This window comes from Gymnoscopelus braueri, assembly GCF_963280865.1.
Source record: "Gymnoscopelus braueri genome assembly, chromosome: 6".
Taxonomy (NCBI): domain Eukaryota; kingdom Metazoa; phylum Chordata; class Actinopteri; order Myctophiformes; family Myctophidae; genus Gymnoscopelus; species Gymnoscopelus braueri.
The window spans coordinates 1977210-1990712 of NC_137607.1; the positions used below are offsets into that span (position 1 = coordinate 1977210).

Sequence of the window (13503 nt, forward strand, 5' to 3'; positions counted from 1 at the left end):
GAGAGAGAGAGAGAGAGACAAACACTGCACGCCAAAGGTCTTCAACGGGGGGTCCGGGAACCCAGGGGGGGTCCTCAGAGTTACTACAGTGGGGCCTGTAGGCTAAGGGGTCCCTGTTTCATCTCTCTGTCAGCTAAGGGGTCCCTGCTCCATCTATGACATGGTTAAGGTGAAAACACTCAGCTCTGTGTGTGTGTGTGTGTGTGTGTGTGTGTGTGTGTGTGTGTGTGTGTGTGTGTGTGTGTGTGTGTGTGTGTGAGAGAGAGAGGGGTAGAGTCACATGTTACAGTAAGTCTTCACTCACACACCTGCTGCTACACGTGACAACGTGTCTGTGTGTGTGTGTGTGTGTGTGTGTGTGTGTGTGTGTGTGTGTGTGTGTGTGTGTGTGTGTAATGAGGTTAGTTAAGGTGGAAACACTCGCTCCAGGATGCTCACATCACCTGATGGAGTGTGTGTGTCCTTGACCTGAATGGTACAGACCTAATTCAGGATCTCTCTCTCTCTCTCTCTCTCTCCAACACAACAATGACCTGTGTGTGTGTGTGTGTGTGTGTGTGTGTGTGTGTGTGTGTGTGTGTGTGTGTGTGTGTGTGTGTGTGTGTGTGTGTGTGCACGTGTCCTTGAATGCAACATTGAACTCGCTCACTAAACAAATCAATAAGATGTGTAGTTGTGTGTCAGTGGAGTGTGTGTGTGTGTGTGTGTGTGTGTGTGTGTGTGTGTGTGTGTGTGTGTGTGTGTGTGTGTGTGTGTGTGTGTGTGTGTGTGTGTGTGTGTGCGCCAGTGGTGTGAAGGGCCCTCATTTATAAAACGTGCACAGACAAAAAAAAACGTGCGTACGCCGAGATCACCGTCACTTTCAGGATTTATCATCTATAGAGACTTTGACTTGAGCGTTGGGCCGCTCAGACCTCAGACCTCACGTCTGGTCTGACGTCCTGTAGGATTTATCTACCTGTTTGTTCCATCTTAGACCATCTTTGTCTGACCATCTGGACACATGTATCCACTCCTAAATGTATATCTAACACACTAATAAATAATCCCTGTGAAAATATAACATTTTATAAAGGCGTGCATGTCCATATACGCCTTTATAAAATGTTATATTTACAACCCTTAGCTGAGAGAGATGAACAATGACAAGCAATTAAAATCAAGTGTGCCAAATGCATTCACAGCTGGGCTTGCAAGTAGGTGTGCGTGCGTGCGTGCATATCGTAAAAAACACCACATGACGAGTGACTGGTCAATGGCGGTGTGAGCCTTGGATTGAAATGACGAGTACACTCGTCAATGGCAGTCAATGAGTTAACCTTTGCAGTTAAAGCATTTGAACATCGTGCGAGGCAACAGTCTGTCTGCAGTGACTGGTCTCTGGACAACCATCAGAGACCTTAGAGTAGGGCTGTCACTAGAGATGCACGGATGGGTTTTTTTGTCACCCAAATCCGCATTAACATTTTCATTATCCATCCGCCATCCACCCGCGGTAATTATATCATCCTATTTATAGATCCGCACCAACCGCGCCAAATAACTTATTTTCCTGACGTTAGTTTTCTTATAAACAATGTCACTCACCACTGTCGCGATGCAGTGACTGTATACAATCCACAACCATGGTAACAACAAGCGCACTTCTTCATTAAGTTACTTTCGCTTGTTTTCATAGTCCTTGTATTGTGAATTTTGTACTTCCATGTACTGTGATTCTCATGTCTTACTAAATAAAAGTACATCAATCAAACCTGGCTGCTTATTTCTCTCGCAACCTGGCAACACTGGCTGGCTGCAAAGCAACATGTAGTGAGCGGCTATTTTGTGCCTGGTGTAAAATGACGTAATATTAAAATACTACAACACACACACACGGTGAAATGTAGTGCTTTTTAAAAGCTATTATAGGCCTATAGATCGATATCATTAATTTAATTCCCGCATTATTTCACCTGCGGTTTATCCAGTATTAATTAATAATTATATTTGATTGACCCAAATCCACCCAAACTGCGGTTAACTGCGGCAACCGTGGCTAAAACCGCGATCCGCGCATCTCTAGCTGTCACCATTATGACATTTCTTTCTGTGACACGATTTTGTAACGATCCATTGTCTCTCAAATAATTGCAATTACGATGTAATTGTGTTTTTGTCGTTGAAAATTACATTTCTGTTTGGCTTTTAGGCTTTGAAGTTGCATATGGCAAATATGACACAACCTACATATACAAAGAAATGACTGACCTATTTAATAACTTTATATAAAAAAAAAAACATTAATAGTGTAAATAGACAATCTACAGTCGCGTTGTGAGCCTGTAGATCTGCGATTTACACTATTTGTTAAAATGTTTGAAAATATTGATTTATCTCAAATAATTGCGATTACCTCAAATAATTATATGTACGATTAATAATTGTGACAGGCCTACCTCAGAGTTCAACGTTAATTAATGGTCAATTAACGTGTATGGATTTTCACACTCAGGTTAAAGTGTGACGAAGACTTTCAGCTCATTTAGAACACAACAAACACTTTGACAAAACTCATGACAACATAAAGACGTTTTACATTGATTTCATGTTTTATATTACGTTTTGTGTACAAACACACAACAACACACAGCAGATTAATTTGATTGGATGATTCGTTTCATTAGTGCTGACAACAACAACCATGATACGCTAGCTAGCTACATCGCTAACGTTAGCCCATTATTTACAATATTTCCCGATGGAGCCGTGAAGGAAATACGTTTGTTGGCGGAGGCAAATACACAGCAAAACCATCAACAACAAAAAATCATAATGCCGTCTATTAACTCTCTCAGTGCCAAGAGTATTTTCATAAAGTACTCCCCCAGTGCCAGAAATTTGCGTTTTTTTTTAATTTTTTAATTTTTCATTCAAATAAATAATCTGATTGGGTTTTTAAACCCATAATACAGTTCTACCAGTAGAGAGCAACAAAGTGACACATTTATGACCTCGCTGGCTCACTCGCCCCCTCCCAAACAGGCTCACGTCACATCCGGTCATAACCGGATGTTGGCTAAATTACGATGTGATACACGACTACGATGACTGATCGTCACCCAGACCAAAGAGAGTAGAAGTAGACCTCTCCGTTCGTTTTTTATACCGTGTGAAAAACCGTGACTTTCCCTATTCTGGCCAAAAATGACCGCGGGAAAAAAATGAGAACCGGAAACGGAATCTGCGTCATGAAACCGGAACCCAATGAGTCTGAAGGAGTCAGGAAGCGAAAGTGATCATGAAAAATAAACAGAATAGCGCGACCACAGTCAAAAGTAAAAACTCTGGATTTCTCATGCTGGCACGGAGGGTACTCGGGAAAAACTCTGGATATCTCGGGGCGTGGCACTGAGAGAGTTAAAAAGAGAGAAAAAACAATCATTAATTTTAACTTAACTCACTCAGTTACTTGTATTAATAACTGTAATAGTATTATTGTTTTGGTCATTGTAATAAGTTACACTACTAGTTAGTGGTGAAAGTAATAATGTTAGAGTAATATACAGTATGAATATAAAACGAGAGGCCTCGACCACCAAGAGGAATGATTCGGAAGCTTCCGTTTTATATGGTTAAAGCAATAGTTCACACAAAACATGACTTATTTTCTATCTATTACACATGAAGCCTTCAATTCGTGGATATTTGTTTTTGTTTTTGACGCATTCCTGAGCCAGTACTTTGATGACCGGGTGTATATCCGGTAGGAGACTCAAAGAGACTCCTTTGAGTCTCTTATCGGATACATTAGCATCTTTCCGCCGGTAATCAAATTATTGGCTCAGTAATGTGACCAAAACAAAACAATATCCATGAATTCAATGCTTCATGGGGTGTGTAATAGATAGAAAAGAAGTATTTTTTGGGGTGAACTACTCCTTTAAGTTACAGTAACAGGTACAGTAAAGGCTGTTTGATAAGGTTAAGGTACAGTAACATGTACAGTAAAGGCTGTTTGATAAGGTTAAGGTACAGTAACAGGTACAGTAAAGGCTGTTTGATAAGGTTAAGGTACAGTAACATGTACAGTAAAGGCTGTTTGATAAGGTTATGGTACAGTAACAGGTACAGTAAAGGCTGTCTGATAAGATATTTCACTTTTCATGTATTTTATTGAATTTTTTTAATGTATTTAATTTTTTCCATTTTCCAAAAAATATATAAAAAATAAATGAAAAAAGTTTTCGAAAAAACACGGCCCCCTCGCGTATTAGGAGGGCGGGGTGAATCACCAGAACCAAGGACGGGTGTTTTTGATGAATCTAACATGTTAAAAATTGAGTTTGAAGTTATAATGGGTTTGTAGAGGAAGGGGGCGTGTCTGATAAAATGGATATCAAATATCTAAATATTGAATGAAGTAACTTAAAAACGGTCTGGGGGGCTCACTAAAGCCTGAATAGATGATAAAATGACCAAATTTTTTTTTGAAAGTGAAATATCCCTTTAAGGTACAGTAAAGGCAGCGACACTACAAACCATCTTCATCTGATGGAGATTAATCGCTCTGACTTCTGACCGCTAGACTCCGCCCACTCAGTAGTCTGCCTAGCAACACAGTGCACTGCTGCTACGTTGGTGCTTTTGGACGGAGAGATCTGTCTCCGTCTGAATAAACGGCCCACGGAAAAGGGGCGGAGAAAAGGGCGTGTACTCCCATTCATATTTATACCCCTACCCAGGAAAGGGGGCGTGACCTTCCAGAAGACAGACAGACAAACAATTCTACATTTCAAGGCGTGGCACAGCTGTTGTGTTTTAATCACACTCAACCTGATCTCAACAAAATATCAAAAGTCAAGGAAATAGAGAAACCAAAGTATGACATCACAGCCACTAGAGGGCGCTATCCCCCCTGGGTCACGAGTTACTTTGTTCTATTGAAAATCCCATAGAGAAATCTTAGATCGCGTCATATAAGTAAATAAACAAACCACCCCAGTGATTATACTCATATGGATATGAAGCATCAACAGACAGTGAAAAAGTACTAATTTATACATAGAGTAAGAAAATATATATTTTTTTCCCCCCCAACATTGATATGTATTTGGCTACGGAATGTCAGAAAATATGGGTATTGTTTTTTATGTATTAGTTCAATTGCTGTAGGCTTCAACATTTCTGAGCCTGCATGAATGCATCATGAGACGTTCATTGGCACTTTTTGTTTGGCCATAACTAGGATAAGATGACGTCGTTCTCTTATTCTGCACAGAGAATGTTTACATTATTTGGAAAGCCTTGTTGCATTTCTGAATGCATCCAGAAGGGGGCAGCGTCACAATACAATTTGGCACAATGTGTTAACGACTCCTGTCCACGACAGGATGTATGTGATGATTTAGAAAAAAGTCTGCATGCGTACGTTGATCGTAATCAGGAATTAAGAGTTGGACAATATCGGAAAAGTGAATATCGCCAACAAAAAAAAGCCAATATTGGACGTCATCCATAGTTCATCCATAGTTCATCTATAGTTCATCCATAGTTCATCCATAGTTCATCCATAGTTCATCCATAGTTCATCCATAGTTCATCCATAGTTCATCCATAGTTCATCCATAGTTCATCCATAGTTCATCCATAGTTCATCCATAGTTCATCCATAGTTCATCCATAGTTCATCCATAGTTCATCCATAGTTCATCTATAGTTCATCTATAGTTCATCCATAGTTCATCCATAGTTCATCCATAGTTCATCCATAGTTCATCCATAGTTCATCCATAGTTCATCTATAGTTCATCCATAGTTCTGAGAACCTTATCTGAATGCCAGCATTGACCAGGTGTTTAAATCCTTACTTTTAATCACAATTGAGCACATTTTATTTATTTCACTTCCAGTGGGCGGGGTCAATGTGAGTGGGCGGGGTCAATGTGAGGCACATACAGTAGCTCTATGCAACGGGAAACACATTGGGCCTCTTCCTTACTTCCCTCACATGTGCTACCGACAGGGCTGCCAGATCTGCTTATTATAATTTACCCGCAATATTTTATTTGAAAATAGCAGATCTACAAGCTCACGACGCGTCGCATCGCGACGCGTCGTGAGCTTGTAGATCTGCTATTTTAGCTCATGTGGCCCATAGTCGCTTCTTTTGGGCTGGTTTTCCGAGACCTGGTTGCTTGTTTCTCTCACAGAATCTGGCAAAACTGGCTACCGATGATGACACTAAACGTATTGATTTGAAGGGTTACCTTCATGACTCTGAGAGTGTGTACTCTCTGAGGGGCCATTTGGGGCCATTTGGAACCCCCTGCTTTTACAATTGTCTTGCCCACGTATGTGTGCAGACAGAGGACACACACACACACACACACACACACACACACACACACACAGGACAGACCACACACAACACGGCCCAACACCAGCTACACACAGAAAAACAAAGATGGCTTCCGTCAGGCAGTGCTGTGTGAAGGTCTCAGGCTCTGTGAACCTGCAACGACACAGAAACACACACACACATTAACACTCTGCACACACACACATTAACACTCTACACACACACACATTAACACTCTACACACACACACGCCCTTAAATATTCTCGAAGAATACGACCAAATAAAGCATGAAAAGCCATTAAGAAAGAGTTTCCCCCGCTCGCCTCGCTGCCTGTCAAGTCACACACACGCCTCTCACACACACACACACACACACACACACACACACACACACACACACACACACACACACACACACACACACACACACACACACACACACACACACACACACACACACACACACACACACGCCAAACTGTATCTTTGTCACGTAGGCTTGTAGCCTACATGAAGGACATATTATGATACCAATCACATCGCCATGAATGGGGTTTGTATATTAATTTATTTAACCCATACCGAGCAGTGCACAAGCAGTCATGTAGGATATTCCCTGTGAGACTCGGACGGGCGGCAGTGATCCCGTGCCGCCACGTTAATAAGAGATTCGATCGTCGGGTTTATATCCTTAACCCAGCCAGGTTGCGTAGCCTACACACACACACACTCTCTATGACATAACTCCATACCATAGGACAAGCTACTGTAAGTTTGTAGACCTCACTGTCTATGAAAAGATGGTCGGGCTCCGGAAAAACCTCTCGCAGAAGCGCTCGTATATTTTGAAAATAGCAGATCTACAAGCTCACAAGGCGTTGCGACCCGTTGTGAGCTTGTAGATCTGCTATTTTCAAATAGCCAATGCAACCAGATCTGCAAGCTTAACCGAATGACTGTTAAAGCAGTTTGTTTCAATTAGTTTATAAAATGTTATATTTTCACAGGGATTTATTTATTAGTGTAGATATATATTTAGGAGTGGATTATGTGTCCAGATGCCTGTCAGACAGTCAGACAATGCTGCTCCGCAGGTCTACAATGGAATAAACGGGTGCAGCCAACGTCAACAACTGGTCTCTACCAGACGTGAGATCTCAGCGTACGGTAGGATGAAGCCCACGTCAGGATATATTGATAAATGCCGAAAGGTGCGGTGATCTCGCCGTACGCCCATTATTTGGTCTGTGCCGCCTTGATAAATGAGGGCCAATGAGAGGTGAGATACTCTCTCCTCCACTCCTAGCCATCACAGTCTACTGAAGTGGGCGGAGTCAAGATGAGACCTGGGGCTACATGTTAGGAGAAGCCTCACACGTTTGTTTTGGGAGGTTCTGCAGCTTTGAGATCTAACCCCTGTACCACCAGGTACATGCACAGTCACAGTGAATGAGAGCTCTCTCTCTCTCTCTCTCTCTCTCTCCCCTGAGTCTTCATTCATTCCCTCATTTCTCTCTCTCCTCTCCTCTGTCATTCTCTATCCATCTCTCTCTCTCTCTCCTCTCTCTCTCCTGTAGCATTCATCAGATGATGCTTCATTCTCTCTCTTGTGTGTGTGTGTGTGTGTGTGTGTGTGTGTGTGTGTGTGTGTGTGTGCAAGGGTACGCCAGGACCTGCAACATACCAACGTATCTTGTTGCTAAGAGCACATTCTCCCAGACACACACACACACACACACACACACACACACACACACACACACACACACACACACACACACACACACACACACACACACACACACACACACACACACACACACACACACACACACACACACACACACACACACACACAGCTACAGGCTACCATTCACTTTCGATGGAAGCCATATGAAAATACAAAGACACAGGCTAAAAGTGACCTTTAAGGACTTAAACAGGCTAAAAGTGTTGTTTAAGGCAAGGCCTTAAATTGTTTAAGGCCTTAAACAAGGCCTTAAACAAGGCCTTAAACAGGCTAATAGTGTTGTTTAAGGCCTTAAACGTTTAACTCATTCAGTGCCACATGACGTCTAAGACGTCACGAGGCCTGACGCCCTGAGTGCCAAGACGTCATGAAAAGACGTCATGAAAAGACGTCATGAAAAGACGTCATGAAAAGACGTCAAAAAAAAGAAAAGAAAAAAAGGTTCAGAACCCAAGATATGATGATTTGAAGATTTTCTGCTCCATTCACTTCTTGTTTAACTTCTTACTGAAGAAGGCTGTATCTCGGCTCCTAAGCACTTTTTTTTTTACAATTAATTTTGGTTGTGGCACTCAGAACCAAAAGCATGGCATTGAAAGAGTGAACTCATTCACTGCCATTGACGTGTTTTTTTCCCAAAGGCCCAGACTGCCATTGACGTGTTTTGTGTTTTCAGTGTCCACTAGATGGCGCTGTTCGCTGACGCATGAGTGACCATTTCATCCTCAGACACACAGATCCAGGTGATCACGTGATCGAAATATTTCCTTCATTCACTTCATTGTTAATTGATTTAGAAAAATGGCTGTATCTCGCCTCCCTGGTTTTCCTCTGCATTTTTGACTAGACATGCTATATTCAACAGCCTCTAACAGGTCAGCGGGCGTCGCCATGATATCAATTTATTTTCCCGCAGAAGCACATTGAAACGCTCCGTGTTTAGCTACGATCGGATCATACTGGAGATAACTATTATGTGACAAGCTCACGATGCGTCGGCGCGTCGCATCGCAACGCATTGTGAGCTTGTAGATCGGCTGTTTTCAAATGGCTTAAATGTATATAGGGCTGACGTGGTTGATGTATGTTTTGTAATAATAATCAAAATCTACAAAGTAGCTACTAAAAGTACTGAACATTGGAAATACTCCAGTATAGTAAAAATCACACCCTGTGTGAAGTGGGCGGTGTCTTGCTAGCTAATCACAATACTGAATGGAGTCGATCAATCATGTACAAAGGATAAATACATTTATTGAAACACTCTTTATGATGGACAAAACCATAACTTGAAAAAAACCAATTTTTGGTTTTTTTCAAGTTATGGTTGCTTATATAGGGCTATGCACATGTGTCATGTGACACTGGCCAATCACAGTCCTGAATAGGCTGTGATTGGCCAATCACAGCGCAGGATAATTGTACAAATTTCCTGGGCCCAGATCACAGCGCAGGAAAATGTACATTTTTCCAAATCTCACTTATAGGGGCGGTTTCACCGCCCAAAAATACCTCAAAACTGTACTTAACACATCGGGTGCCAGAATTTTATAATAACAGATTACGCTTGGTGCCAGAAATCTCACCGTCTGCAACGCTGTGCTGTTTAGAGCTGTAGACTCCACGGCGAGCACACGCATGTAAACAATGCATGTGTGCACAGCAATGGATGGTCCTGGCTAAAGCCTGGAACAACAACATGTCTCATGCGAGTCACCATTGCAGAGCGATCGAGAATGACTCGTTTTGCCCACTGTACAAAGTTAAGGAGATAGAGAGGTTTTTAGCAAGGAGATAGAATGGAAGCGGATGGGAGACAGATTTTTTGGCACGGTGATCCATCTGTCCCTTACTTCTTAGAGTGTTCATGGGTGATTCCAGTGCTGCTCCAGCCCCCCCCCCCCCCCCTTGTGGAAAAAAAACCAAAAAACCTAAAAGACTGAAAACACGGTTTGAACCGGGTTCAGCTCAAACAGTAAACAGTGTGTGTGTGTGTGTGTGTGTGTGTGTGTGTGTGTGTGTGTGTGTGTGTGTGTGTGTGTGTGTGTGTGTGTGCGCGTGGGCATGTGTGTGTGTGTAACTAACCTCTGGCTTGCACCAGGTCAGGGTCTTCCTCTGATTGGTTGGGAGGTCGGTAGGGTGGAGGCTGTCTCACAGGGGGCGGAGCTACAGCAGTTTTCTAAAGTGGGGGGGGGGGGGGGCGTGGCAAACAAACACACAACCCGTCAATCAAGATACACAGGAAATGATGTAGCATGTTGTTCAGGTCCCGCTAGGACATAAAACCATCAGTACTAGAGGTCCTGGTAGAACATAAAACCATCAGTACTAGAGGTCCTGGTAGAACATAAAACCATCAGTACTAGAGGTCCTGGTAGGACATAAAACCATCAGTACTAGAGGTCCCGGTAGGACATAAAACCATCAGTACTAGATGTCCTGGTAGGACATAACACCATCAGTACTAGAGGTCCTGGTAGGAGATAAAACCATCAGTACTAGAGGTCCTGGTAGGAGATAAAACCAGCAGTACTAGAGGTCCTGGTAGGACATAAAACCATCAGTACTAGAGGTCCTGGTAGGACATAAAACCATCAGTACTAGAGGTCCTGGTAGGACATAAAACCATCAGTACTAGAGGTCCTGGTAGGAGATAAAACCAGCAGTACTAGAGGTCCTGGTAGAACATAAAACCATCAGTACTAGAGGTCCTGGTAGGACATAAAACCATCAGTACTAGAGGTCCTGGTAGGAGATAAAACCAGCAGTACTAAAGCTCCTGGTAGGACATAAAACCATCAGTACTAGAGGTCCTGGTAGGACATAAAACCATTAGTACTAGAGGTCCTGGTAGGACATAAAACCATCAGTACTAGAGGTCCCGGTAGAACATAAAACCATCAGTACTATAGGTCCTGGTAGGACATAAAACCATCAGTACTAGAGGTCCTGATAGGACATAAAACCATCAGTACTAGAGGTCCTGGTAGGAGATAAAACCAGCAGTACTAGAGGTCCTGGTAGGAGATAAAACCATCAGTACTAGAGGTCCTGGTAGGAGATAAAACCAGCAGTAGTAGAGGTCCTGGTAGGATATAAAACCATCAGTACTAGAGGTCCTGGTAGGACATAAAACCAGCAGTACTAGAGGTCCTGGTAGGACATAAAACCAGCAGTAGTAGAGGTCCTGGTAGGATATAAAACCAGCAGTACTAGAGGTCCTGGTAGGACATAAAACCAGCAGTACTAGAGGTCCTGGTAGGAGATAAAACCAGCAGTAGTAGAGGTCCTGGTAGGATATAAAACCATCAGTACTAGAGGTCCTGGTAGGAGATAAAACCAGCAGTAGTAGAGGTCCTGGTAGGATATAAAACCAGCAGTACTAGAGGTCCTGGTAGGAGATAAAACCATCAGTACTAGAGGTCCTGGTAGGAGATAAAACCAGCAGTAGTAGAGGTCCTGGTAGGATATAAAACCATCAGTACTAGAGGTCCTGGTAGGACATAAAACCAGCAGTACTAGAGGTCCTGGTAGGACATAAAACCAGCAGTAGTAGAGGTCCTGGTAGGATATAAAACCATCAGTACTAGAGGTCCTGGTAGGACATAAAACCAGCAGTACTAGAGGTCCTGGTAGGAGATAAAACCAGCAGTAGTAGAGGTCCTGGTAGGATATAAAACCATCAGTACTAGAGGTCCTGGTAGGAGATAAAACCAGCAGTAGTAGAGGTCCTGGTAGGATATAAAACCAGCAGTACTAGAGGTCCTGGTAGGACATAAAACCAGCAGTACTAGAGGTCCTGGTAGGAGATAAAACCAGCAGTAGTAGAGGTCCTGGTAGGATATAAAACCAGCAGTACTAGAGGTCCTGGTAGGAGATAAAACCAGCAGTACTAGAGGTCCTGGTAGGACATAAAACCAGCAGTACTAGAGGTCCTGGTAGGAGATAAAACCATCAGTACTAGAGGTCCTGGTAGGACATAAAACCATCAGTACTAGAGGTCCTGGTAGGATATAAAACCAGCAGTACTAGAGGTCCTGGTAGGATATAAAACCAGCAGTACTAGAGGTCCTGGTAGGACATAAAACCATCAGTACTAGAGGTCCTGGTAGGACATAAAACCAGCAGTACTAGAGGTCCTGGTAGGAGATAAAACCAGCAGTACTAGAGGTCCTGGTAGGATATAAAACCAGCAGTACAAGAGGTCCTGGTAGGACATAAAACCATCAGTACTAGAGGTCCTGGTAGGACATAAAACCATCAGTACTAGAGGTCCCGCTAGGACATAAAACCATCAGTACTAGATGTCCTGGTAGAACATAAAACCATCAGTACTAGAGGTCCTGGTAGGACATAAAACCATCAGTACTAGAGGTCCTGGTAGGAGATAAAACCAGCAGTACTAAAGGTCCTGGTAGGACATAAAACCAGCAGTACTAGAGGTCCTGGTAGGACATAAAACCATTAGTACTAGAGGTCCTGGTAGGACATAAAACCAGCAGTACTAGAGGTCCCGGTAGAACATAAAACCATCAGTACTAGAGGTCCCGGTAGAACATAAAACCATCAGTACTATAGGTCCTGGTAGGAGATAAAACCAGCAGTACTAGAGGTCCTGGTAGGACATAAAACCATCAGTACTAGAGGTCCTGGTAGGAGATAAAACCAGCAGTACTAGAGGTCCTGGTAGGACATAAAACCATCAGTACTAGAGGTCCTGGTAGGACATAAAACCAGCAGTACTAGAGGTCCTGGTAGGACATAAAACCATCAGTACTAGAGGTCCTGGTAGGAGATAAAACCAGCAGTACTAGAGGTCCTGGTAGGACATAAAACCAGCAGTACTAGAGGTCCTGGTAGGAGATAAAACCATCAGTACTAGAGGTCCTGGTAGGAGATAAAACCAGCAGTAGTAGAGGTCCTGGTAGGATATAAAACCATCAGTACTAGAGGTCCTGGTAGGACATAAAACCAGCAGTACTAGAGGTCCTGGTAGGACATAAAACCAGCAGTAGTAGAGGTCCTGGTAGGATATAAAACCATCAGTACTAGAGGTCCTGGTAGGACATAAAACCAGCAGTACTAGAGGTCCTGGTAGGAGATAAAACCAGCAGTAGTAGAGGTCCTGGTAGGATATAAAACCAGCAGTACTAGAGGTCCTGGTAGGAGATAAAACCAGCAGTAGTAGAGGTCCTGGTAGGATATAAAACCATCAGTACTAGAGGTCCTGGTAGGAGATAAAACCAGCAGTAGTAGAGGTCCTGGTAGGATATAAAACCAGCAGTACTAGAGGTCCTGGTAGGACATAAAACCAGCAGTACTAGAGGTCCTGGTAGGAGATAAAACCAGCAGTAGTAGAGGTCCTGGTAGGATATAAAACCAGCAGTACTAGAGGTCCTGGTAGGAGATAAA

The 13503-nt window shown here is 43.0% G+C and overlaps 1 protein-coding gene and 1 long non-coding RNA gene across 2 annotated transcripts in view; one reads left to right on the plus strand and one right to left on the minus strand.

The window, feature by feature from the left end:
- LOC308086395 (inaD-like protein) overlaps window positions 1-13503 on the minus strand; it is a 155880-nt gene that overhangs the window by 57100 nt on the left and 85277 nt on the right. Inside the window, 1 exon segment of the mRNA XM_080429915.1 lies at window positions 10177-10270. Coding sequence (XP_080286041.1) covers window positions 10177-10270 — 94 coding nt within the window.
- Window positions 2587-5636, plus strand: LOC308087515. Its single transcript, XR_013933344.1, has 3 exons — window positions 2587-4047; window positions 4090-4121; window positions 4505-5636. It is a non-coding gene; the product is annotated as an uncharacterized lncRNA (long non-coding RNA).